We start from the raw sequence: 27329 nt of genomic DNA, 5'->3' as shown, positions 1-27329 counted from the left end.
GACTGATATAGATAGGTCAAGCGAGTGGGCAAAAATCTGGGCTGGAGTATAATGTGAGAAAATGTGAAGTTGTTCACTTTGGCAGGAAGAATAAAAAAGCAGAGTATTACTTAAAGTGAGAACGGCTGCAGAATTCCAAGCAGCAGAGGGATTTAGGTGTTCAGGTGCATGAGTCACAAAAAGTTAGTATGCAGTTCAAGTAAGTAATTCAGGCGGCTAATGATATGCTATCCTTTATAACGAGAGGAATTGAACATAAAAGTAAGGCTGTTATGCTTCAGTTATACAGGGCACTGATGAGGCCATGTTTCGAATACCGTGTACAGTTTTGATCTCCTCATTGGAGGCGGATCAGAGGAGGTTTACTAGATTGGTACCTGGGTTGTCTTATGAGGAAAGGGTAGACAAACTGAGCTTGTTTCTACTGGAATTTAGAAGAATGAAGGGTTAGTATAAAAGATCCTGAACAATATTGACAAAGTGGATGTGAGAAGGATGTTTCCTCTTATGGGTGAGTCAAGAGTTAGGGACACTATTTTAAAATTAGGGGTTGCCCATCGTTGGAACTCTCTGCCTCAGAAGGCAGTACAGGAGAGGTCATTGAATATATTTAAGGCATACATAGATTCTTGTTAGGCAAGGGAATCAATCTAAGGTTATTGGGGGTAGATGGGAATGTGGAATTCAAAACACAAACAGATCAGCCATGATCTTAATGAATGACAGAGCAGACTTGAGGGGCTGAATGGCCTACTTCTGCTATTTCACGTGTTTGTATGTCCATATGTGCAGGAACAGCAGCAAGTCCCAAACACCAAGGGCAGGATTTTACTGTTGGCGAGCAGGGGCAGGGTCCGCTCACCGACACGTAAAATGACGCGCGGTGACGTCGGGCAGAACTCCCAATATCACCGCACGCCCCATTTAAATTTTCAGGAAGGCAGGGGCACAGCAAAATCAGCTGTGCGCCCGCCGACCTGATTAATTAAAGTAATTAGTGGACCCGCCCATCTAACCTTAAGGTTGGCGGGCAGGCCAGGCACCTGGGAGGCAACTAGAAAAAAACATGAAACTTCACCCACAGGCGAGATGAGGTTTCATGTAGGATTTTAAAAAATTTTAATAAAGTATTTTTGGAAATTATGAACATGTCCCAACTCATGTGACATTGTCACATGAGGGGACATGTAAGGGAATTTTTATTTCTATTTTTAATATTTCTGAAAGTAGAGGTGATCTCCCTGAGGTAGCACTTAGCCTTTCGCAAAACAGCGCACTCTCAATTTTAGGGATTCCCCCCACCTGCACAGGAAGTGCATAGCGCTTCCCTGCGGATGTCACGCTGGGCCGCCCATTAAGGTCCGCCCACGTAAAATAGTAACGCGCTTCCGATCGGGGGTGCCGATCGGAAGCGCGCCCGCACATCAACTTCCCCCACAATGGTGGGGAAAATTCTGCCCCAAATGTGCAGTGGGTTTATGCCCCAATACATCTTTTGGTAGATGACACCGGTGTCTCAAATGGGTGAAAGCTTATCTTTAAATTCATTTGAGGACCATTCTGCAAAATTAGTTGCTTTCATATTGCAAAAACTTGCATTCATGTTGCATTTTGAATGTAGAAAAGCATCTTGATGTGCTTCACATAGGTACAAGAAAAATGGTGGTGTCAATGAACATACATCTTACACAAATACAAGCATTTCCATTCAGCACGTATAACATTACACAGCTACATGGTTCCACAATATGCTGTTCTTTATTCAAACAGGATTGGTCAGGAGTCCTATCCAATAACAGCTTTCAACTCAAGAGTTTCACAAGTATGCTCATCATCATCAGGGCACAATTCTATAAACCTTCTCTCCCTCGGGTTATGGCAGTCTTGATGGTGTAACTTTCTAGAATTCCTTTTTAATCCAACCAAACACCACCACCCAGTTTACAGTTTGGCCACCTCTGTGTGAACGGAGATGCTAAAGAGCTGGCTGTTTTCCCAGTTTTTCAGGTTGTAGACTCTTTTAAAAAAAGTCAGCTTGCATACTGCCTCCAAGAGCTCCTGTCTCCTGATCTGCCAAACAGAACTCACCTCTTCTCAAGAATGATTTGCTTCTTCTCCTCACAAGAATCTGACGTGTTCCCCTTTCTGTCTGCATTCTCTTTGTGTCTGCATCTGAGCCTCAGCCTCCATCTCCTCCGCTTGTAGCTTTCTTTTGTATCCACAGCTCTTTTTGCTTGCCAGCAACATGGCTTCTGGTCTTAACTTCCTTCCTGTTGGTAGTTCTTCCAGGTCAAAAAGTCTCCAGGTCCAGGTCACAGGGACTAGTATTCATTATTATTCAAGGAAATGCAATTGATCCCTTTACGTTTTATGCAAAGTCTTAACAGTCTTTTACAAACAAACATTCTTGAAAATAATTAAAATAATTCCACAGGCCTTTTAAAGAAATTACAAATTTTCCTTACCGTACTGCATCTGGGTCAAAGATCATCACAAGGGATCAGAGATAGGAAGTAGCTGACCATGAACAGATTTAAACATGGGTGGCAATTTTAAATGAAGTATTAGGGAGCAAAAGGCCAAATTTATGTCAGGAAGGGTAAGACGATGGCAGAATTTAGTGTGGGATAGGATTGAGGTGGCACAGTTGCAGATTAGCTAACATTTATGGAGGTTGGAGGATATGAAGCAAGCTAGGAGAGCATCACAATAGTCTAATCTATAACTCAATTGATTCTATGATTCTATTTTGAAGATGACAAAGATCCAGCTAAGGTTTCAGCTAGAGTAGCTAGGATGGGTCAAAGATTGGCAATGTTATGAAGCCAGAAACAGACAGTCTGCGATACAGAAGAGGATACAAATTCAGAAGCCTAACTTGGGATCAATTTCTGAATTTGCCAATAGTCTGGTCCTGCACAAGACTGGTCAGAGAGGAATGGGGAGGGGGGGGTCAATGACTTTTGACTTCCTTCTTGTGTTCATCAGACATAAAAAAGTGTTGTGTAAAAGCGGTGGTCAATGTTGCTAGGTGGTGATGTAAAGGGGGAAAGTACATCTAAAAAATGCTGCAGGTACTTTTGGAAAAAGTTTTCTTCTAGTTTTTCCTTTCTCCTGCATGTTTCCCTTCCCCTATTATCCAATGGATTTCCCATTGGGAATACTCTTGTATCTTGGTCTTAACAGCAACAAGGGGAAGACAGCTGATGTAGCAGTATAGGATCCACCTGTCAGAGCTTCCACAAAAATGTACAGTCCAAGGCTATCAGCCACATTTTAGACCAACATTCACTGACCAAATGGAAGTATCCCTGAGTTTCCTCCTTACTCCCATATCTGGCAAAGCTAACCCATTATATTATATGGGAGAGAGGGTCCATGGTGCTTCATTACAAGTTGCCACCTCAGTAACAAAAAACACAAAATTACGCACAGAGATAAAAACAAAAAACTGCGGATGCTGGAAATCCAAAACAAAAACAGAATCACCTGGAAAAACTCAGCAGGTCTGGCAGCATCAGCGGAGAAGAAAAAAGTTGACGTTTCTGTTGAAGGATCATAAGGATTCGAAACATCAACTTTTTTCTTCTCCGCCGATGCTGCCAGACCTGCTGAGTTTTTCCAGGTAATTCTGTTTTTGTACAAAATTACCCATGATGGAAATGAAAAATATCACTCCTAAAACAATATCTATCTCAAACCACAGAAATGCTATTTACAAAGACTCAAAAAAAATTGGACTACCTTTGATCAATACCACTGAATGCTGTTGGCTAACAAAAAAAGTATGAAATTAGCTTTTCTGCTCTCAAATATCATTACAACAATGATTATTATTCATGGATACATAACCCAATAATTCAATACATTTTTGTGACCTATCAATTACTGGTTGATAAAATAAGATACCAGGTGTGTTATCAACAAGATGAAACCCTTATTTAAATATCAAAACAGGCAAGACAAATTAAGTGGAAACTTTTAATAGATGATGAAGTTAATCAAATATTCTCTCTTCACTGGTAAATTGTCCTTTAAGGGTTTTGAAATAAGACAAAATATCAAGTTTTCTTTAATCACAATGATAGATTCATGTATTTTTCCCCCATTACTACACCTCTTAAGAGCTATGAGCCAACTACATTAATACAACTAAATGGAAGTTACTTAAATTGTAGTGTGTGTGCCTGGTCAGAAAATCATGTGACTGGTCACATAATTGTAGTGTGTGTGCCTGGTCGCAAAGTCATGTGACTGGTCACAGTCATGTGACTTGATTATTCAATTCAACTGTCATTCAGAAACCAAAATCACTAATGCACATTACTCTCATTTTTGTAGTAAATTGGCTTTGGAGTTGGGGTTATTTTCAGGAAATACTTTAGAAATTAAATTAGAAATTAAACATTCTATAAAACATTCTATATTATAGCTGTAAATGCTAGTAATGTGCACAGCATTTTATACTGTTCCATTGCAGTATGGTATTTGGTACTTCAATTCATCAACCCTTTACCTTGGCATTATTTTCTGTGTGGTGTCTGGCAGAGGCTTGAAGCTGGTTCACCCAATAGAGTCTCTCTTTGGCATCCCCTGCTACAGTGTAGAAAGTAGACATACATTTTAATACAATATGACCCCTTGTTTTCAAAATAAATCGGGGATTTTAAAGGAAATGCTGAAGAAAAAACAGAACATCTACTCTCAGCATATTAAACATCTGTAAAAAGCTTAAACATGGCTAGTGACCTAGTTGCATGTAAACATTATAAACACCTGTTGATTCTCAATGTAAATTCAGAATTGAAGCATCAAAAAGCAACAAAAGATCTCCGAATAGCAAGATTCAGTTTTCAAATATAGCAGAAGAATATGCAATAAGGGATCAACTATTTGGTGCAATGATGTTCATCACTAGTACATTAATATTGACATCTAATTATATCCTGAATAACCCCAAAGTTTTTTTTTGCCTCCATTATTCAGTTTGGTAAATTATTTCAAACAGTCATCACTTGAGGTTTTTCTTATATATCTCCTCAAATGTCAAATTTTTGAATTACCATTTGCAGCCTGCTTTTCTGGTGTATGTTACAATAGTAGTAAACTCAATTACTGCATTATTTAATATGTACACATATTCATGTTGAAAAGGTTGTGCTTCATTTCCTCCTTTCTAGACTGTAAAGCACAAGTTTTTCTGATTCAATACAAAATAAAAACAGAAAATGTGCGCAACCTTAAATGTTAACCCTGTTTCGCTTTCCATAAATGTTACCTTACCTGCTGAGTATTATCCCAGATGAATATGTAACACATTCCTTTGACTCTCTTCTGTCTGGGTTTTTAATAGGAGCTTCAACACTTTTAAATAGGTTAATTGCTTTAAATAGGTTAATGTCTTTTTTCAAAATAGTGTCATGAGTGTATCAGCGTTCAAAACATGAGGGTGGCAGGCAAATTTGCCCTCGAAAGCCCCCAAAAACACCCTATTGTATTTGTAGTCCCCTCTTGGCTAAAGCAATCCAACAGCAATTGTACAGACCTGTGCTCTCCTTGTCCATGTATTTTTAATCACTTCCAATATTTAGCCAGTTTTTCCTCAAGTGCAAGGGCCTCTATTTCGACTACTTGCTATGGCAAAGCATCCCATGTTCCAAGAACTTCCTGTATTAAAAGAAATTCTCCAACATGCCTCTGCACTCTTACTGAGGATTTTTTAGTTATTCCTCATCAATTCCTACACTGGAGTAAAGAGTCTCTCCCCCCTTTCATCCCCAAACTGTTCATTGTTTAAAACAACACCTTGTAGCTCTCAGAATCTCAAGTTCAACTTTTTATAGAATCCTGGAATAGCAGTGATTTGCTGATTGTTCACATGAAAACCATAGAGGTCATACAGCATAATGTCCTTTCTATAATTTGGTACCTTAATTGCACACATCTTAACCATTGTCTTGGAGAAATCTATTACTTCTTTGTTTCTGTATTCTGGGCTGGCCTTTGATTTTAGTTATGAGAATTCACTTTCATAAAAAAGTTATGTATTTTTACTCTTTGATCTCGGTTCCTTCTCGCCTTTTGGATTCTATCCATTAAGTAAACATCCCATAATGCATCATCACATTCTCTACACTGGATTAGATCTGTCAGATGTATGCATTCTGCTAAATTGCTTAGATCCAATTATTTCATGGTTCACAATTTGTAAAGCCCTTATTCTGTGCGTCAGCAAATTTTGATAGTGCCCACCCAAAACATTTATACATGGAGGGCAAATATAAACTCAACATCAACATCCACTGTATACCACTTCCAAACCTACTCCAATCTAAGCAATCCAATCCAACCCATTAGCCGTAATCATTCGTTTCCTATCACCAACTTTCAATCCATATGTTATATTTCCTCTTATATCATTTACCTAAATTGGATGGGATGTGATGATTCCTAGCAAGACCAATATTTATTCTCCATTACTATTTGCCCAAGGAGCTGGTGGCACGCTGCCTTCTTGAACAGCTGCAGTTCATGGGATGAAAGTTGTGATACACAATAGGGAGTTCCAGGATTTTAAGCTCAAGTGAAAATGAAGAAACAGCAAAATTTCTGATTCAGAATGTAAGATTTGGAGGAAAACTTTCAGGTGATTTTACCATGCATCTGTGGCCCTGTCCTTTGTGGCAGAGGTTATGGGCCTGCAGAAATCAACTACTTCATTATCTGAGCAATTGTGAATGGATCTGAACACAGCAATTACCAGCAAACATCCTTTGTCTTTATCGAGGGAGGGAGGGAAAGTCATTGATGAAGCAACTGAAGGTGGTTGGGCCTAGGACAGTACCCTGAAGAATTCCAGCAGTGATATCCTGAAGCCGAGATGATTGGTCTCTAACAACCACCTTCCTTTGTGCTAGGTATGAGTCCAGCCAACAGAGCTTTGTTCCTGATCCCCACCAACTTCAATTTTACAAGGGCTCCTTGATGTTGCACTCAGTTAAATGCTGCCTTAATGTCAAAGTCACAAACTTAGCTCACATTTGGAATTCAGCTCCATTATCTACATTTGGACTAAGGTTGTAATGAGATCCAGAGCGGAGCGCTTCTGGTGGAAACCAAACTGAACACCAGTGAGTTACTGGTAAGTGCCACTTGATAGCCCTGCTGACAAAACCTTCCATCACTTTGCTGATGACTGAAAATAGGCTGACTAGCTAAATTGGATTTGTCCTGCTTTTCGTGTGCAGAACATACTTTGGCATCCATCTGGCAATGTGGAAAATTGCCCATCTTGCTGGAGCTTAGCTAGAGATGTGGCTAGCTCTGGAGCACAAGTCCTCCACATGACAGCCAGGATGCTGTAGAGGCCAAAATTTTGCTGCATCCAATGCACTCAACCGTTTCTTGATATCATACAGTGAATCAAATTGGTTGAAGACTAGTTTCTACGATGTGGGGAATCTCAGGAGGAGGTAGAGATGGATCATTCACTCTGCACTTTTGGATGAAGACGGTTGCAAGTGCTGCAGCCTTTATTTTTGCACATTTGCACTGGGCTCCACCATCATTAAGGATGGGAATGCTCATGCAACCTCCACCTCCCATTAGTTGTTCAACTGCCCAATCATGACTGGATGTGGAAGCACTGCAGAGTTTTGATCTGATCTGATCTGTTGGTTGTGTGATTACTGAGTCCCATCTATTGTATACTGCTTCTGCAGTAAAGCATGCCTAGTCCTGTGACTTCACCATGCAATACCTTGTGTAGGTAGGCCTGCTGCTGCTCCTGGCATACTCTCCTCATTGAGCCATGGTCGGTGACATAGCAGAGGGGATATACCATGTCATGAGGTTACAGATTGCAGTGGCATACGGTTCTGCTGCTGATGGTCCACAGCATCTCATGGATGTCCAGTTTTAAGCTGCTAGATGTGTTCTGAATCTATCAATTTAGCACAATGGTAGCACCACACAGTATGATACAGGGCATCTTCAGTGTGAATACAGAACTTAAGCCTTCACAAGGACCGTGCAGTAGTCACTTCTACATTAGTGTCATGGCTTGTTACATCCATAATAGGTAGATTGTGCACAACAAGGTCAAGTAGGATTCGTCCAATTCCAATCCCTCGAGTTTCTCCAATATTTTTCTCTGCTGATATTATCTTGTATAGCCTGCAACTCCAACCTTGCTTCCATTAAATGGAGCATCCCCATAAACAAAGAAGGAAAACTCAAGTAGGTTTCCACCTTTTTCCCTCCCACAGAGACACAAGCGAGTTCCAATGAGATGATGCTATGGACCTTATGGCCTTCAAGTTCAAGTCAACTATTTGAACTGCTGGCATTGCCTTCATATTTAACACATAGGCCTCATTCAGAATTAGAATTATTTTGAATTTTGTGCCAAAATAGCCAAGTATTATTACTTTAACAATCACAGAGTTGATTTAGTAGATCTTGTGAAACTTCTTTTTTTAAAAAATAGATTAAAAGCTTACATAACATCTCATCTAGTAAAAAATATAGCAGTTTTCAGTACCTCTGAGTTTATACACCTCACCACTGGCAGCTTGGACTATAAACATGTGGGAAACTTCATCACTGGGAGAGATCAATGCACCAGACAAATGTAGAACTCCTCGTGGCTTCTGACCTTTGCATTGCTCGTTTACAAAGTATTGCAGCACACCCAACTCCCAATTCAGAACAAAATACCTGCATCATAAAAAAAATTCACATTAATATAGACATCAGTAACTATATGACTACATCAAATTATACCTTACAAAATCCAGTGTGTCAGACTTATTACCAGGATGCATATATCCTGCAAAAACAAAATTAAAGTGATTAGTTCTCAAGATGAGGAATGCCGTTCCAATAGTAGAGAACAGTTCCAATAGTAGACAACAAAGAATATTTAACGGCAATACTGTAAGAAAGCATGATAAAGTGATGACCAGACCTTTGAATTTTCCACCTCAGCGAAATTCTATAGTTCCAGAGTATTTCTGTTTGCTTACATCTCAGTAACTTACTTTCAAAATGGTCCATCAAGTGCAGTATACTGCAAGGCAGCCAGTTATGTTTCATTCTAGTAGTTCCAAACTGAATTTATGTATGAACATCAGTGATGTTTCACATGTAGATGGTCTTCTAACTGGGCCTGAATAGATTTCTGCAATGTTGAGCTCGGATGCTAAAACACATGCATGGCAAGGTAAAACCAACTGCAACAGAATTGTGCAGTACACTAAATTCAAAGCCTCACTCATTGCTATCTCAAGTTTTCAAACTGGACAAAGACCTAAAATGGCTGAATCTATGTCTGTTCGTGACCCAAAAAAAAAGCAGCTACCTAGCAGTACTGGAGGAACTTGCACCTAGTTATTCTCGAAGAGCCACTAATGACTCCCCCAATGGACTACACAGACCTATACAAAGTCCATTTGCATTTCATAACTCAGGCTAATGATCTGGATCTGCTCATCTGCTAAGACGGAGGGATACATGTCAAAGAATGTGGAGAGGTGAGAGTCATGTGACATGGACCCTTGGCTGGTGGAACCAGTAATATCACCTTGCTAAACCGTAGAGTCTCAGTCTGCCTTTTTATCAACTGAATAGTAGCCTCACAGACAAGGAGCTCTGACCTAGGTTGGAGACCTGGCCCTATCTATACAACATTTGCTGGAAATTCTGTACCATCACCTACAAGACTGATTCATCACTACATGCCTACCTCATCGTGCAAAGTCAACACCACTAGAAAAGTGAATTATACAGCATCGGTTTTCAACACGCCGACCCTCAGTAAAGGAATATTTCGCTAGACTTTGATTCTGGACTCTGGAACCCATATGAAACAGTGTTCCTTTTCTCTGTGGTCTCTGTCCTGTAAATCTCTTTTATGATATAAATGCAAAGGAAGTAACGTTGCAACCCTCCTCCATGTTTTGAATATGCACAAATAAACTAACCCTTTGAGTTCATTCTATTTCAAGTTTGCTGTGTGGTTATTAATAGAAAATTTGATCACACCCAAACTGAGGGGGTGGGAAACATACCACCACTCAAAGAGGAAAGCAAATCAAAAACACCTCTCTGTTTACGGGTGGGTAGCAAGAGAAGTGAGTGCCGTTTAACTTAACCCCCTTCTTATCCATACCAAATGTCATTTTAGTTGCTCGCTTTCGGGCAAGGATTAAGTCTCATTTAAAAATTTTATCCAATCAAGTCCACATAAAGTATGACATAATTTCCAATAAATAATTTGAGTTTTTGTCATTAGTTCCATCATTCAATTATCTTTTTCAAACTAAATTCTACTTCTTAGAAAAAGTCTTTTTTTCTCTCTTCAACCCATGTGGCACCATCTTAGAAACACACTTTTTGCAAACTGATCTCAAATCTAAGCATTAAATGCAACTTTCAAAAGACAGGAAGGAAAAGTACTGTGGATGCTAGAAATCAGAAATCAAAACAGAAAATGCTAGAAATACTCAGGTAGTATCAGTGGACAGAGAAGAGTTAATATTTCTGATGAAAGGTCATCGGCCTGAGAAGTTAGAGATGTGGCAGGTTTTGAGCAAGGGGTTGGTGGGACAGTGTCAAGAAAACAAGTAACAAATATTTTTCTTCCAGTAATAATATTCTCATATTTTATGTACTGGAAGTCAGGCTGTAATTGGGTTAAGAGTGAAAGAAAGGGTCTAAAGTCAACAGTAACAGTGGTTTTGATATGTTAATGAACTAAGAGCAATTGCAGTCAGAGTTTTACATAAAGTAATAACAGGAATAGATTTCAATTGAGTTGTTTTAGTTCAAAGAAGGTACATGCAGGTTGTAAAGAGGTGTAAGGTAATAAGGTAAAGATAGGGTAGGTTTTTAAAAAAAACAATCTAAGAGCAATCTAATCAAGTCTGGGAAGAAAGCATTTCTGAAGAGACTGGTTGAGATAGAGAAATCAAAAGGAAAGAATGCATTCAAGGAAATACAGAAGCCTCTGAGGGGTTGGCTGCTTAGGTCTCCCAGAAGACAGCAGGGTAGCTAGTCAGAACTCCCAGAAGACAGTGTGAACAAGGCCAGACTGAAAAAGGCAGTTGCTGCCAGCCTCAGAAGATACCCCAAGGAAAAAGCACTGCTGTGGTAAAAATTACTGGACTTATATAGGTTCTAAAATCTATAAGGATAGCGCTGAACAGAAAAATGATGGGTTAGCTCTGAGGGTGGTTCAGATAAGATTTGTGGAACTGTTTTAAAGTACTGTTTATTGTGTAAAGCCAAGGGGGAAAAACTCTCCACTGGTTGATGTCATACGTAGCACAAAGGAAGATGATTGTGGTTGGTGGAGGTCAGTCATCTCAGCTCCAGGGCATCAATGCAGGAGTTCCTCAGGGTGGTGTCCTCAGCCCAACCATCTTCAGTTGCTTCATCAATCACCTTCCTTCCATCATAAGTTCAGAAATGGGAATGTTCGCTGATGATTGCACAATGTTCAGTACCATTCGTGACTCCTCAGGTACTGAAGCAGTCCATGTCCAAATAAAGCAAGACCTGGACGATATCCAGGCTTGGGCTGACAAGTGGCAAGTAACATTTGCACCACACAAATGCCAAGCAATAACCATCTCTAACAAGAGAGAATCTAAGCATCACCCCTTGATGTTCAATGGCATCACCATCACTGAATCCCCCACTATCAACATCCTTGTGGTTACCATTGACCAGAAACGGAACTGGCTAGCCATATAAATACTGTGGTTACAAGAGCCAGGAATCCTGTGACGAGTAACTCACTCCTGACTCCCCAAAGTCTGTCCACCATCTACAGGGCACAAGTCAGGAGTGTGATGGGATACTCCCCACTTGCCTGAATGAATGCAGCACCCACAACACTCAAGAAGCTCGACACCGAACATGACAATGCAGCCCAATTGATTGGCACCCTATCCACAAACATTCACTCCCTCCACCACCGACACACAGTAGCAGCAATGTATACCATCTATAAGATGCACTGCAGGAATTCACAAGACTCCTTAGACAGCACGTTCCAAACCTATGATGACTACCAGCAAGGAGATCAACGGCAGCACACACATGAACACCGGCACCTAGAAGTTCTCCTCTAAGTCACTCACCCTCCTAACTTGGAAATATATCGCTGTTCCTTCACTGTCACTGGGTCAAAATCCTGGAACTCCCCTCATAACAGCACTGTGGGTGTACCTACACCACATGGACTGCAGCGCTTCAAGAAGGCAGCTCACCACCACCTTCTCAAGGGCAACTAGGGATGGGCAATAAATGCTGGCACGGCTAGTGAAGCCCACATCCCATGAATGAATAAAAAAGTGTGTTGCTGTTTGAAAGCAAAATGATAGAAAAACAAAAAAATGCAAAGGAAAGGTCCAAATTGTGGAATTCAATGCTGAGTCCTTAAGGCTGTAAAGTGCCTATTCAAAAGACTAGATGCTATTCCTCAAACCTATGTTGAGCTGCACTGTTCTAGTGCAGCAAGCCAAGGACAGAGATGTCTGACTGAGAGCAACATGCAGAATTAAAAATACAGGCCACAGGAAGCTCAGGATCATGCTTGCGAATTGGAGGGCAGAGTATGGGGAGTCAATATAGTTCAGCAAGCACAGGAGTAAAGAGTGAACAGGACTTGGCACAAGTTAGGTCACGGGCTCCAGAGTTTTGAATTACCTCAAGTTTACAGAGGATAGGAATGTGGGATACCAGCAAGGAAAGCGTTGGAATAGTCAAGCTGACAGGTAACAAGACATGAATGAGGATTTCTGCAGCAGAAGAGCTGAGACAGGGACAAAGTTAAGCATGCTAAGAGGTGGAAATAGGCAGTTTTGGCAAAGGTGCAAAAACGAGGTTAGAAGCTCATCTCGAAATCAAACTTGACACCAAGGCTGTGAACAAGATGATTAAGCTTCAGCCTCAATTGCCAGGGGGAGGGATGGAGTCATTAGCTAGGAAACAAACCAAAGGCAATGCCTTCAGTCTTCATTTAATTGGAGGAAATTTCTGCTCATTTAGCATTGGATATCAAATTAGCAGCCTGATAATTTAGCAACAATGCAGGAGTCAAGAGGGGTGGAAAAGGGCGTCATCGGCATATGTATGAAAACTAATTGTGCTTTCAGATAATACTGTCGAAGGGCAGCACATAAGTAAGGAATATGAATGGACCAAGGATAGATCCTTGGGAGACACTAGATGCAATGATGCAAGAGCAGGAAGCCATTGCAAAGAGAGATGCCATTGTAAGTAATGTTCTGTCTACACTTAAATATAAATGAAACCATGTGAAAGCAGCTCCATCCAACTGGACAACAGATGATGTTGGAGGGGAATAGTATGGTCAACTGTATCAAAGGCTGCAGGAGGAGGCAGGATAATTAACTTATTGTCACAGTCACATGGGATGTGATTTAATGATTTTGAGGAGAGGGTTTCAATACTGTAGCAAGGCAGAAAACTAATTGAACGGATTTGAATATAGAGTTCCAGGAAAGGTGGGAACATATTCAAGGGCTCAAGAGGAAAAGGAGATTTTGAATGGGATGGTACTTTGCAAGGAGTGAGGGGTCAAGGTTTGGTTTCTCAAGGAGAAGGGTGATGAGAGCAGATTTAAATGGGAAGGCAAACAGCACCTGAAGAGCAGGAACCATTAATAATATTGACTAACATGGAATCAGGGGGTGGGTCTCATGGACAAGGTGAGCTTGAAGAAGGCATATGGGGAGATGGTAAGATGCTTCTTCAGACTAGAGTAGGGGATACCTTTAGAAGAAGTTTTGCTAGGCTGGTTAACGGAAGGGACAGGATAGAGACAATGAATCGGATGGTCCCAATCTTAGTATCAAAGCCATCTACGAGCTCCTCATACGTATATTGGAAGAGGGGATGAAGAAGGCCAGGAAGAGGAATTAAGAAGGTGGTTTGCAGTAGAGGAAAAGAAGCCAGGGGTTATCTTTATTCCCGAGTCATCCTGGAATACTGGGCAATTTTAGCAGCTAAGAGCACGACCCAGTAGATCTTTGTGATCCAGCCAAATCTGACACAATGTTGTTGTTACAATACCCTTTCAAGTATGTCTGCATCCCCTAAGAGATGAGGGGCATACAGGGGGACAGCCAGGGTGAGGGTGCAATGGTTGTACTGGGGACTAGGACAAAAGGTGGAGGTGGGGGTGCAGCTCAGCAAAATCAGTAGTTATAGAAATATTGTGGTGAATGGAGCAAAGGTCAGGCGGATGAAATTTTGAAAGGGAAGTAAATTGGGAATTATATTTTTCCAGGGCAGATACAAAAGGAGGTAGGGTTGGGGCCTGCAAGGGAATGTAGATATAGTGATACAAAGAACTGATCAGAGATGGCCTTATCTGTGATTGATAGTGGGACTAGCAAGGCCATGTGAGATGGCAAAGTATAGTGGATGCCCATGAATATGGATTGGGGAGGTTACATGAAAGGTGAGATTTAGGAAGGAAAAGACAAGGATGAATACCAAGGAAGAGAGAGCATGATGAGCTGAGAGGGAGATTGAAATCACCTAGGATGAGAAGCTATTCGGTGCAAAGGCTGAGGGAGGAAAACAGTGAGGATATCCTTTTTCTAAAAATCGTACTTAGGAGGACAGTAGAGGAAAATGCTTTTGAATGAAAAAGGAAAAAACGGCAGAACAAGATGTGATTTATCAAAAGAAGGAGAAAGTGCCAGAGCAGGATGGAGTGAGGCCAAGTTGTGATCTGGTGTTAAGTGCCACACTGTTAGTGTCAGTCTTGACAGAGCAAGTGGCAGAAGATGTAGTCAGGGGTGGCTTTATTAAGCAGAAAGGTATCATCCAGGTTTCCATTAAGGCCATGTGTTGATGCGATCATTCACAATATGCTCACAAATGGCAAGGGTCTTGTTTGCAAGTGAACATACATTCTGTATGGCAATGTATACTAACAGCAATGAGAGTTGATCTGTTGGCAGAATCCAGAGTCAGCAGTACCAATGGCGAGTTAGATTGAGAAGAGATTGGCAAGATTAGGCCCAGCAAGCAGACTGGTCAGGAAGTTTGGCAAGAGAGTGGGATAGGGCAATTGGAGTCACTGCTTGTAATGAGCCAGTGTCAAGTGCCGCAATGGCCCTTCAAAGGATATCAACAGAGGCATAGAGGGAAGCTAGAGCAAGAAAGGAAGGCAAAACCAATTGAAAGAAACTGTTTGAAGCCAACAAAGTGGTGTTATAGAACTCCAGGTGTTTTAAAGAGCAACAAATAAGGTTTTGTCAAGGGTATCACCGTGTCACAGGTCATTCTAGCACAGGACAAGTGCATAGAGCTACGTTATAAAACTGATGAGATCAGACACGTGATATGTCTCTACCTTGCAGCACACTCTCCAACACAAGTTGAAAAACAGCATCCATTCGCTCTATACTTGTATAGGAAAAAGTTTGAATTCAAATTGAAAAATGCAAATAAAAATGCTGACAGAACACTTGGAATTAGAAGTGGTGGGGGGTGGGGGGGAGAATTGTCGCAAATACTCGGGGCTTCAGGATGCAATTACTATCCTGCCCTCTCTCCAGAAATCTACTCAAGCTCTAAAATTTGGCAGTTCGAGGTCTACTTCAAAACTTCAGAATATTTTTGGGGTCTACTTATTACCTTGTAAAATAGTTAATTACAAGTAGTACAACAGTAAAAGTAATAAAACAAGAAGATCAAATTCATATTGTGCTTCGAATGAAAACAAAATTTGAAAATTGTTGGGAAAGACAACAGCAAGCAAGAAATACTTTCGTACCATGTGTTTAAACAGATCACTATTGAAATATAAAAAAGAGCAAATGATGCAGAAAGAGAGGGTATTGCACAGAACTGTTTTTGCAAAAACAAGGTGATTTGTTCCAGCCCTACTCCGGCCCCCTCACACAACTCTTTCTCCGGTACATCGATGATTACTTCAGCACTGCTTCATGCTCTCGTCGGGACTTGGAAAAATTTATTAATTTTGCTTCCAATCTCCACCCCTCCATCATTTTCACGTGGTCCATCTCTGACACTTCCCTTCCCTTCCTTAACCTCTCTGTCTCAATCTCTGGTGATAGACTGTCCACCAATATCCATTACAAGCCTACCGACTCCCACAGCTACCTTGACTACAGCTCCTCACACCCCGCTTCCTGTAAGAACTCCATCCCATTCTCTCAGTTCCTTCGCCTCCGTCGCATCTGTTCCGATGATGTTACCTTCAAAAACAGTTCCTCTGACATCTTCCTTCTTCCTTAACCGAGGTTTTCCAACCACGGTCGTTGACAGGGCCCTCAACCGTGTCCGGCCCATCTCCCGTGCATCCGCCCTCACACCTTCCTCTTTCTCCCAGAACCATGATAGGGTCCCTCTTGTCCTCACTTATCACCCCACTAGCCTCCGCATTCAAAGGATCATCCTCCGCCATTTCCGTCAACTCCAGCATGATGCCACCACCAAACACATCTTCCCTTCACCCCCCCACCGGCGGCATTCCGTAGAGATCGTTCCCTCCGGGACACCCTGGTCCACTCCTCAACCCCCACCTATGGCACCTCTCTATGCCCACGCAAAAGATGCAACACCTAACCCTTCACTTCCTCTCTCCCCACCGTCCAAGGGCCCAAACACTCCTTTCAAGTGAAGCAGCATTTCACTTGCATTTCCCCCAACTTAGTCTACTGCATTTGTTGCTCCCAATGCAGTCCCCTCTACATTGGAGAGACCAAACATAAACTGGGCGACCGCTTTGCAGAACACCTGCGGTCAGTCCGCAAGAAAGACCCAAACCTCCCTGTCGCTTGCCGTTTTAACACTCCACCCTGCTCTCTTGCCTACATGTCTGTCCTTGGCTTGCTGCATTGTTCCAGTTAAGCCCAACGCAAACTGGAGGAACAGCACCTCATCTTCCGGCTAGGCACTTTACAGCCTTCCGGACTGAATATTGAATTCAACAACTTTAGATCTTGAACTCCCTCCTCCATCCCCACCCCCTTTCCTTTTCTTCCCCCTTCCTTTTGTTTTTTTCCAGTAATTTATATAGATTTTTCTTTTCCCACCTATTTCCATTATTTTTAAATCTCTTATGCCCTGCTAGTCTTTCCACCCCACCCCCACTAGAGGTGTATCTTGAGTGCCCTGCCATCCATTCTTAATTAGCATTCGTTTAGATAATATCACCACCTTCAACACCTCTTTGTTCCTTTGTCTGTGACATCTTTTGATTATCTGCTCCTATCACTGCTTGCTTGTCCCTACAACCACCCCCCCACCCCCCACCACCTTAAACCAGCTTATATTTCACCCCTCTCCTAATATTCACTCAGTTCTGTTGAAGGGTCATGAGGACTCGAAACGTCAACTCTTTTCTTCTCTGCCGATGCTGCCAGACCTGCTGAGTTTTTCCAGGTAATTCTGTTTTTGTTTTGGATTTCTAACATCCACAGTTTTTTGTTTTTATCTACTGATTTGTACACAGGTGGCTTTTATTCTCTGGGATTTTACGTAAACCACACTTGGCTCAGCAACACAATCTCTTGCCCTTTTAAAAGGTTAACTTGGCTCCAACTCAAAATTATCAATATTACTGCTTAGTTAACTTGCTTTTGGAACACAAGACAAAAAACAGCGCATCTACAAATTTCTGTTGCCAGCATGTGAGTGAACCCATAAGAACCAGTATTAGCTTTCATAATTAAATTAAGAAAACAATTTGGCAAAGTGAGCACATCTAATCTCTACTTAGGCTGTGGGATAGGGCAAGTTACGGAAAGTTAAAACCTTGAGGCTTTATTTCCCCCCAGTGCCCCCCCCCCATCCATCGCATCCTTGTGGTTCTTTCATCTCTCTGTAAAGGCCACAAGGATTACAGCCAGTCTGAAGACAATAGAGAAGATATGGTCTCCTCTGCATTGGAGAGACCAAACGTAAACTGGGCGACCGCTTTGCAGAACACCTGTGGTCTGTCCGCAAGAATGACCCAAATCTCCCTGTCGTTTGCCATTTTAACACTCCACCCTGCTCTCTTGTCCACATGTCTGTCCTTGGCTTGCTGCATTGTTCCAGTGAAGCCCAACGCAAACTGGAGGAACAACACCTCATCTTCCGACTAGGCACTTTACAGCCTTCCGGACTGAATATTCAATTCAACAACTTTAGGTCTTGAGCTTCCTCCTCCATCCCCACCCCCTTTCTGTTTCTTCCCCCTTCCTTCTGTTTTTTTCCAATAAATTATATAGATTTTTCTTTTTCCACCTATTTCCATTATTTTTAAATATTTTTAAATCTTTTATGCTCCCCCCACCCCCACTAGAGCTATACCTTGAGTGCCCTACCATCCATTCTTAATTAGCACATTCGTTTAGATAATATCACCAACTTCAACACCTGTGTTCTTTTGTTCTTTTGTCTGTGACATCTTTTGAGGATCTGCTCCTATCACTGCTTGCTTGTCCCTACAACCACACCACCCCCCTCCACTTCTCTCCCCCACCCCCCACACACCTTAAACCAGCTTATATTTCACCCCTTCCTTGGATTCACCTAGTTCTGTTGAAGGGTCATGAGGACTCGAAACGTCAACTCTTTTCTTCTCCGCCAATGCTGCCAGACTGCTGAGTTTTTCCAGGTAATTCTGTTTTTGTTTTGGATTTCCAGCATCCGCAGTTTTTTTGTTTTTATAATAGAGAATATATGTTATGTTTACTTTTAAACCTCGTTGGGAAAGCAGGAATTGGCAGGTGACATTTTTATTATTGAAATACATTCAAGTTTCTTCTTTGGATCAGTATGTTACTAAGCTTCTAAATGAGTGATTGTGTTTTTTTTAAAACGATTAGCTGATAGTTTGAAGCAAAATGAAGAACCCAGTGTTTCTGATATTCTGACATACCAATTTCAAGAGATGAAGAGTTTAGTTTAAATGAGCCCCATTTTGCCTTAATGTGGGGGTGCTGAAATGAAAGGCTAGCCCAGATTGTAAAACTTCTTGCTGTCATGGGGAATTTAACTTATCAACCATTAAGCAGACTGATTGGCAGTAGTCAACAATTGCTTGTGCATACAAAAAGTTTGGAAGAATACTAGACTAAGAATAAATTTATTGAATCTAGTCCTTGGCAGTTATCTTGGAATTATATCTCATCTCTACAATAATGATCATTATTAGATTTTAATTATTTGGGAGAATTACTACTACAGATAATTTAATGTGAATACCATATTTCAGGTGGGCTCAAATTTTCACAGGGGAATACTTGGGTAGAGGGGTTTGGGGTTTTTTGTTAGATTGAAGTAAGTGATACTATAAAAATGTCTATATTTGTAGGCTTATGTTCCACAAATGGTAAAGTGAAACCTAAAAATCAGAAATTCATAAGGAAATAAGGGCTTAGGCAGTAGGTGTAAAGTAAGCATGGTTAAAAGAAATTAATGATGGCAACTATAGTGGCAAAATACATTAGAAGATGGTAATATTTTGTTCAGTTAGGTTAGAAGCCAGAAAATTAAAGAAACAGGGCAGTTTGGTATAAGGATGAGATTATGGCTGAAGTGCCTAACAGATTTCACCACTGAAAGATGCCAAGGCGGAAATGGTGCTCATGGGGTGATTACATTTATTTTATTAAATTTTATAACAGAGTTGGTTGTAGGAAAAGACACAAGTCTAAGCAAGTTGCTAGATCTGACACCATCTACCAAATGCTGAAGATAATAGGGAGATGCATTATGAGCTGTTGGTTTCATAGCTATCTGAAGTCTTGGTAAGTTCTAGTGGACTGAAGAGGGGTTCCTAAATGCTCCCAAAATTTATGGGAAAGAAACCCTTGGAATGATCTGCTTGATTCTGTTGGTAGGATATTGATAAGGAATGTGACGTGACCACAGTTTAGTCATTAGGGAATATTAGAATGGCTTCCGTGAATGATGGTCCTGCCTCATTAACCAAATTGATCCAAGAAAGGTGAGCAATAAGTGGCACTGAAGCAGAAATTAAACCTAGATTTCCAGAGTCTTTGATTAGATAAAATGCTGTACAAATCAGGATTACACGAGATTGACAGTGCATAGTATACTGGACAAGCAACCAGTTATAACCATGTAGGTATAGGGTCACCATTAGGCCGGGATTTTCCGGCCCTGTCACGGGTGGGGCCTGTTGCAGGCGAGGCACGCTCCAGGCAGAAGTCTACTGACCTGCGGCTGGACCAGACGATCTCAGCAGCAGACGGGTGCAGAAAATCTCGCCCTAGGTCTGGCAGAGATCAGGTTACAAATAGAGTCCTGCAGGTTCTCTGCACCATTGCTGTCCATCATTACCATTCTGTAATGATTTGGTTGAAGTCAATTAATGTAACTGTTCACAAATTAGCAGATGACACAAAAATATGCATGAGGGAAGGAATTTTATCCAAATTATAGGTTGTAGTTCAATTTGGCTGCATTAGTGGAAATCAGCCCATTCATTACAAATGTCCTTCAATGTGGACAAGCACAACATGATGTACTTAATTTAGGAAACTCCAGCTAGTAAAATCATTCAGGGATGCCTGACATTAGTCATCAATCAAAAGGGAACCAAAAGTTACGTTTACAAATCATTGAAGGTACCCATGCAGTGTGTGGAGACAACTGGGAAGGCAAACAGCATTTTCAGGGAGATTCCTTGGACACAATATAAAAAAGAAAATTCCACTTAGGCTGTAAAAAAAACCCTTGGTACCTGTGCATTTGGAGTAGTGTGCCAGTATGATTGCATACAGTGGGTCTGCTATATACAACAGAGGCACCTGTGCATTTGGAGTAGTGTGCCCCTACGATTACATACATAGTGGGCCTGAGCCTGCTATACACAACAGAGACAACGATAATATCCAGTGGTAGGGGTTTTAGTCATTAGATTAAGTACCAGCAGTTGTGGCTATTTTGTTTAGAGAAACATGGGCTTGATGTCATATGATCCAGACTATTAAAATTACATTGAAAAAATTGCCTCTACTCAAATCAGATAAATCAGTTGCATGAAGATGACAGGACAAAGAGCCAATACTAGAATTATCAAATGATATGGCACATGAAGCTATTCAGTCCATTGTGCCAAATACTGTCTCTCTGAAAGAGCTATCCAATTAGTCTCACTCTGCTGCTCTTTCCCCATAGCTCGAAATGTTTTTCCCTTCACTTTCAAAATTATTGAACCTGCTTCCACCACCCTTTCAGGTCACACACTGCAGATCTTAACAACTCACTACATATCATCTTTGCCATGTCACCAATAATTTTGTGCCAATTTCCTTAAATCTGTATCTTCTGGATACTGACTCTTCTCCCAAGTATCCAAGTAGAATGTGGGTGAAATGGGAGGATGGGGTTGGAACGTAGATGAAATGGGGGAGGGTGGAACAAAAACGAAAGGGAAGGTGTGTCATTGGGCAGAAAACAAAAATATAAGAAGAGTTGCTGGGGCAGAGCTAAAGGGGAGCAAAAGAGAGAAAAACAAGATCAAGATAGAAACATGCAAAGAAAACAAATTATGGAAGCAGAGATTATGGTCTGAAATTGTTGGATTCAAGTGCCTAATTGAAAGTTGAGATGTTATTCCTCAAGCTTACATTAAACTTTACTGGAACACTCCAGTAGGCTGAGAACAGATGTCAGTGTGAAATCAAGGTAGAAGATTAAAATGCAAGGCCACCAGAAGCCTTGGGTCATTGTTGCAGACTGAAGAGATTTGTTCTGTAAAGTGGTCCCCAATCTGTGTTTAGTCTCCCCAATGTAGAGGGGACTATATTGTAAGCAGTGAATATAGTATACTAAATTGAAAATACACTTAAATTGCTGCTTCACCCAGAAGTGCTTGGGGCCTCAGACGGTAAGGAGGGTGGAGGTAAGGACCAGGTGCTTACGTAGAAAGGGAAGTGTTGGTGGTATCTGAGGAGTGGACCAGGATGTTGCAGAGAAAATGGTCCCTCAGAAATGCTGAAAGGGGAGGGGGATCAGAAAGCGTGTTTGGTGGTGGCATTGTGCTGGAGAGGGCAGAAGATGATGATCCACTGTATAGAGGGGCTGTGGGGTGAAAGGCAAAGACAAGGGAAATGCTGTCATGGTTCTGGGAGGGAGAGGTAGGAGTGAGAGAAGTGGGGGAAAATAGGTCAGACATGGTCAAGGGCCATGTCAACCACAATGGGCGGGGGGTACTCTTAGGTGAAGGAACAAAAGACAGCATCTCCAAAGAACTGGAATGGAAGGTTATATCAGCAGAAGAGGATGGGATGAAGAAGGAAAACCTGGGAGAATGATAGAATCCTTACTGGGTGCAAGGAAGTGTAGTCATGGTAACTGTAGGAGTCAGTGGGCTCAATGAATATTTGTTGATAGCCTATGCTTCAACTTCTGTCTCCATTTCTGGGAAGGGGTCAGATGGACCATATGAAGGTGACAGGGGAAAAAAAGAGTGGAAACTGGATGCAAAGTTAAAGAACTTATCCAATTCAGGGCATTCTCCTTCTCCATTTCTGGGAAGGGAAGGAAATAGTCAGAGATGGACCACGTCAAGGAGAAAGAAGGATTGAAACTGGAAGCAAAGTTAAAGTAGTTTTCCAATTCAGGCCAAGAGCAATGTCTTCTAGACATTTTGCTTGACCAGTGCCAAAGTATCATGAAATTTACTTGAGAATAGGGACTGCGCCTGTAGAGAGGGAACTAAATTAACAATACCATAGATGTAATCAGGTAATTTCAATTATGTTGGTTCAAAGAAGTCTTCACACCAATAGACTCTATGTAGGTAAAACAGTACAGGCTCCAAGCCATACAAACCTATTTTGCCAAATAGATTAGTTCCCAACATACACCTTCAGCACCTAAGCAGAATACTCATACAATACAGTTGGCAAATATGGTTGGGCTGATGTTAAAACACAATGTTGTTCAAATAAACGAAACAAGACAATTATTTTAAGATCATAGTGACAATTTTGATTATTAATCCTTAATGTTTCATGGGATGTGGGCATCATCAGCAAGGCAACATTCGTTTCCCATCCTAAATTACCATAAAGGGCAGAGTAGCTTGCTAGGCCATTTCAGTCACATAGTTATGGGTCCAGAGTCACATGTAGGCCAGACCAGATAAGGACAGCAGATTTACTTCCACTAAAGGACATGAGTGAGTGTTACGACCACAGCTGGTGTTATTTGCTTTTTTTTGTGTTTTAAAAACGAGAGGAAAACTACTAATCCCAGAAGCATAAGAAACAAAAAACTTAAAACACAAGATTAAAATTACACAGTTAAAACAGACTTACAAAACATCCCCACCCCCCAACCAAACCAAAAAAAAACTTGGTCAAAACGCACAATTACTTGGCAACAGCTCCCTTATAGATTTTTAACCATAGAAATCCAATTATATTACCCAAGGCAAGACCGCTGTCACCTTAGAAAAAGGTATACCACACTGCTTCTCACTCTCTTCTAATCTGCTGTGGAAATCCAAAAGGAAAGTTATAGACTGCTTTCTGAAAACAAAGACTTTTCTGGCTTGGAACTGGATGGCTGCTTCAAATTCACAACTTTTCTCAGCACATCTCCCCCACACAGCCAACACAACTCAACTAAACATTTTTCTTTGAATATCCATTTCCCCGTTGATCTTAGGTGCATTTGTTCTAAGCACCTCTTTGAACTCAATTTTTCCAAAACATAAAATAAGTTTCATATCTTCCTATCACCTCCACTTTTGAGTAAAATAAAAATTTAGTAATCTTCCCTTGATAACTTATGAAACCTTTGTAAGGTGTAAAAGTCCCTTGAACTCCCTTTGAAATTTAACAGCTGAAAAGCCAAGTCCTGATTTAACACCTAATTCAAATTATAAAAGCCAACCTATTTATACACACACTGTTGCGCTTTCCAGATGTTTTTTTATTGAATTTAAATTCCACCAGCTACCATGGTGGAGTTTGAACACATTGCCCCGGCTCTCTGCATTACTAGTCCAGACCATTACCACTATACCAACATCTCCTACACCACCATCTCCCCTAGAATAGCAATCATTTGAAGTTAAGATTTTACTCAAACCAAATCCAGAAATTGATGCACCAACTCCTGCCACTGACCAGAAAGGCACCAGAAACAGTTGTGCATGCACACTTAGCTCACACTGCAGCCACCAGCACATGTAGAACTGTTCCTTCCACTGGTTAGCCAGTAGAAGTTTGGAATATGGGGGCTAAAGCAAATTTTTGCTGCAACATTGAACTTACACATGTTGTCAAGCTGCCACACACCTTGTAGTTGAATTTATACCAGCAAGCACATGGTCCCTTTGCCAAGGAGAGACTTGCATTCCATCCTTTCCTGCAAGGATGTCCCTCCCCAGCCACAACAACCAGGTAGCAATGATAGACATAGGCTATGGTTATGTGCACTACTGCATGCAAACCATGAAGTGAACTGTTTCCATTGATGTTCTGTCTCTGTGCAGGGAGTTTCTGTGCAGCCCAGTTGGTGGATAATGGGGCTCTTAATCCAAGAGTCATGGGTTTAAGCATCACGTTGGACAATGAGTTTTTCTTAAATAATTTTCAAAATACTTTTTTTTGGTTTATAAAAACCAATTTAAAAGTATCTTAAACTAAATATTACAACCAATTCTTCCAAGTTCAGTGGAAGTTGGGAAATCTCATGTACTGAAATTTCTAGATTATATATTATTTATTGAATCATCAAAAGCAGTCTCACGGAGGGAACAGTTGAAAATGATAGGTAGACTAGGTGCAACAATTTTCAGCTGGCTAAGGACTTTACAGACCTAAAAAATGGACAACTTGAAGTTTTATTAGTTTCTTTCAATCCAACTTGCTGGTTTTAATGCAAGCAGCTGACACTGACAGACTGCAACTGTGCATGTGCAGGAAGTGCTTCCCCCGAGTGTTGCAGCACAAATAAACATCCAATTAAGCAGATCTCGAAGTATCTGAATTTCCTCCATGTTGTCAGTCAATTAGATCAGTACAAAAATAACTCAGAAAAGAGAAGCAACATATATTTTATTAAAATAATGCTGGTAGTGAATAAGTATATAAAAAAGTCATTAACTAAATTGAAATGTGCATCCCAGAATTGAAAGTGCAGTATGCTAACTCAGAATGCCACCCAACCTCTCAAATTTCAGTGTCCTCATTTAGCTATGTAGTGCACATGTAATGTGAGCATGCCAAAATCCAGAGGGAAGTGAAAAAGAATAGGTTACTTTGTTTCGTATTCAATCAAGTGATCACAGACAAAAGTTAATCGTACTAAAATAGCTACATGGTATTATGCATTGACTTAAGTTTTAACCAGTTTGGATTAGAAGCTACTTAGGAAGTTCTTGGACTCTAACACTGAAAATGAAAGAATGAAACAAGGCACAATACAAAATCAACGAAATGCTGTTTCAACTAAACTTAGGCACTCGCACAAATTTTCTGCAGTTAACTGATAATTAAAGCAATTGCTTACAATTAACAGTCAATCACTTCTCATTCCACTTGGCTGTTAATCTCCACTAATATACCAAAGTAAAACTATACAGTATGTTAGCATTTGAACACGAATTAACAAACTTTATCATCTTTAGGGACAACAATTGTGACAGCACATTAGGAATTGAATGCTTCAATACAACCAAGTCACAGGTGAAAAAAAGGTTATAAAGAAAGATAAACAATCAAACAGCAACTTAAAATCTCAGGATGCCCCACAGAGATTCAGTGCCAAGTGATCTATTTTTGAAATGCAGTTACTGCCATGGAAGATAGGACAACCAAATTACACAGAAGGTAATCTTACACTAAATTAGAGGAAATGACCACAATTGTTTTTAGTAGTAGGATCTCAGGGTGACCTGATATTTCCATGCACCTTTCAGAATAATGCCATAAAATCCTTCACCTCACCAACAGGGTGTAACATAATAGTTCAACCTTGCATCAAAAAAAAAAAAGCTCCTCTGACTAAAGCATTTCCTCAGTACTGTACTCATGTACCAGAGAGTGAAGAAGTTTCAACCAACTACCTTCTGACTGGGGTGAAAAAAAATCAACAAAATCCCAGAAAAGTCTGATCAGGAATTAATGTCCTAATTGCCCAGAAGATGGAAAAGAAAACTCAGGAAAGCTTCATTAAAATATTTTAATTACGGACACACTTAAAAATAATGGCTAAATGAAATCATCATACCCTCATTTCCACAATATTTTCATGAGTGCAAAGCTATTTAACTCTCAAAATTCAGGAAATACTCAGCAGGTCCAGTAGCATCCATGGAAAGAAAAAAAAAAGTTCAAGTTTGATCACCTTTGACAGAACTGAAAAACATTCCAGATGTAACAGGTCTTAAGTAAACAGAGGCAGGGAGAAAAAAATAAAAGGGAAGATCTGTAATAAGGTGGAAAGCAGGAATGAAGAAAATTTTTTAAAATTACATACCTCAAAAAAAAAAGGCAGCAGTGGTTATGATCAGAAATTGTTCAACTCAGAGTCCAAAATTTTCAAATGTCAGTTATGCCTTGTGGCTCCCAGAGCGTCAAATAAATCACACTTGTCACAATTCTGGAGCTTACATTGTGTATAACGTCGCACGCTGCTTCATATGTGGTGGAATGATGGTGTGCATTTGGTGCACAGACTGTAGTGCAGTTGTTAGTGATGTGGCATTATAGATATACGTGTACAAAAACAATATAGATTCCAAATAATTTTGGAATTATATAACAGTGCCTAAGCTTACGATTTTCATCCACCCATTGTGTTTGGTCTTCTGAAGGGACTATGTCATGCGGTGTGTATAATAGCAACTGCCCTAAAACCATTATTTACATACAAAAAGGTCATATGACTAGGAGGTCATGAGTATGGCAAGCCAGTGCACAAGATAGTTATCCTAATATAACCCACCTTCATAGAAGAGGGGAAAAAATTACATGCACTAATTTTCAAGTTACTCCACATACATTGAATTTTCTGTTAATGTTAATTTTCTTTATGGTCTTTCTAGTCTGTCCCTAACACAGGCTTTAAAGCATTCAAGTTTTTTTTAAATAGTATGTGCACAGGTTGTTGTTGGCTATTCATCTGCTGGTTCCTCGAATGATGTTGCTTCTCTGGAGAACATTCTTGCTGTGACCAGTGTTACTGCTATGGTTCATTGTTCCTGCGGATCCACTACATTTGTTGGGGCACAGTTGACCTCTGGGGCCAATGGTCATTCAATTCCACACTCAGTTGATGAAAGC

The 27329-nt window shown here is 40.6% G+C and overlaps 1 protein-coding gene across 2 annotated transcripts in view; it reads right to left on the bottom strand.

Moving 5' to 3' along the window:
- Positions 1-27329, bottom strand: part of LOC121276445 (oxysterol-binding protein-related protein 10-like) — a 246346-nt gene that overhangs the window by 176116 nt on the left and 42901 nt on the right. For both annotated transcript variants that reach the window (XM_041184858.1, XM_041184857.1), the window contains exons 2-3: positions 8543-8718; positions 4517-4596 (exon numbers count right to left, since the gene is read on the bottom strand). In XM_041184858.1, coding sequence (XP_041040792.1) covers positions 4517-4596; positions 8543-8588 — 126 coding nt within the window. In that variant the 5' untranslated portion in view covers positions 8589-8718. The remainder of the gene's footprint in view (positions 1-4516; positions 4597-8542; positions 8719-27329) is intronic.

The sequence above is a fragment of the Carcharodon carcharias genome, chromosome 3 (assembly GCF_017639515.1).
Source record: "Carcharodon carcharias isolate sCarCar2 chromosome 3, sCarCar2.pri, whole genome shotgun sequence".
Taxonomy (NCBI): domain Eukaryota; kingdom Metazoa; phylum Chordata; class Chondrichthyes; order Lamniformes; family Lamnidae; genus Carcharodon; species Carcharodon carcharias.
Note: the sequence above shows the minus strand (reverse complement) of the source record. Positions and strands in the feature narration are given on the sequence as shown.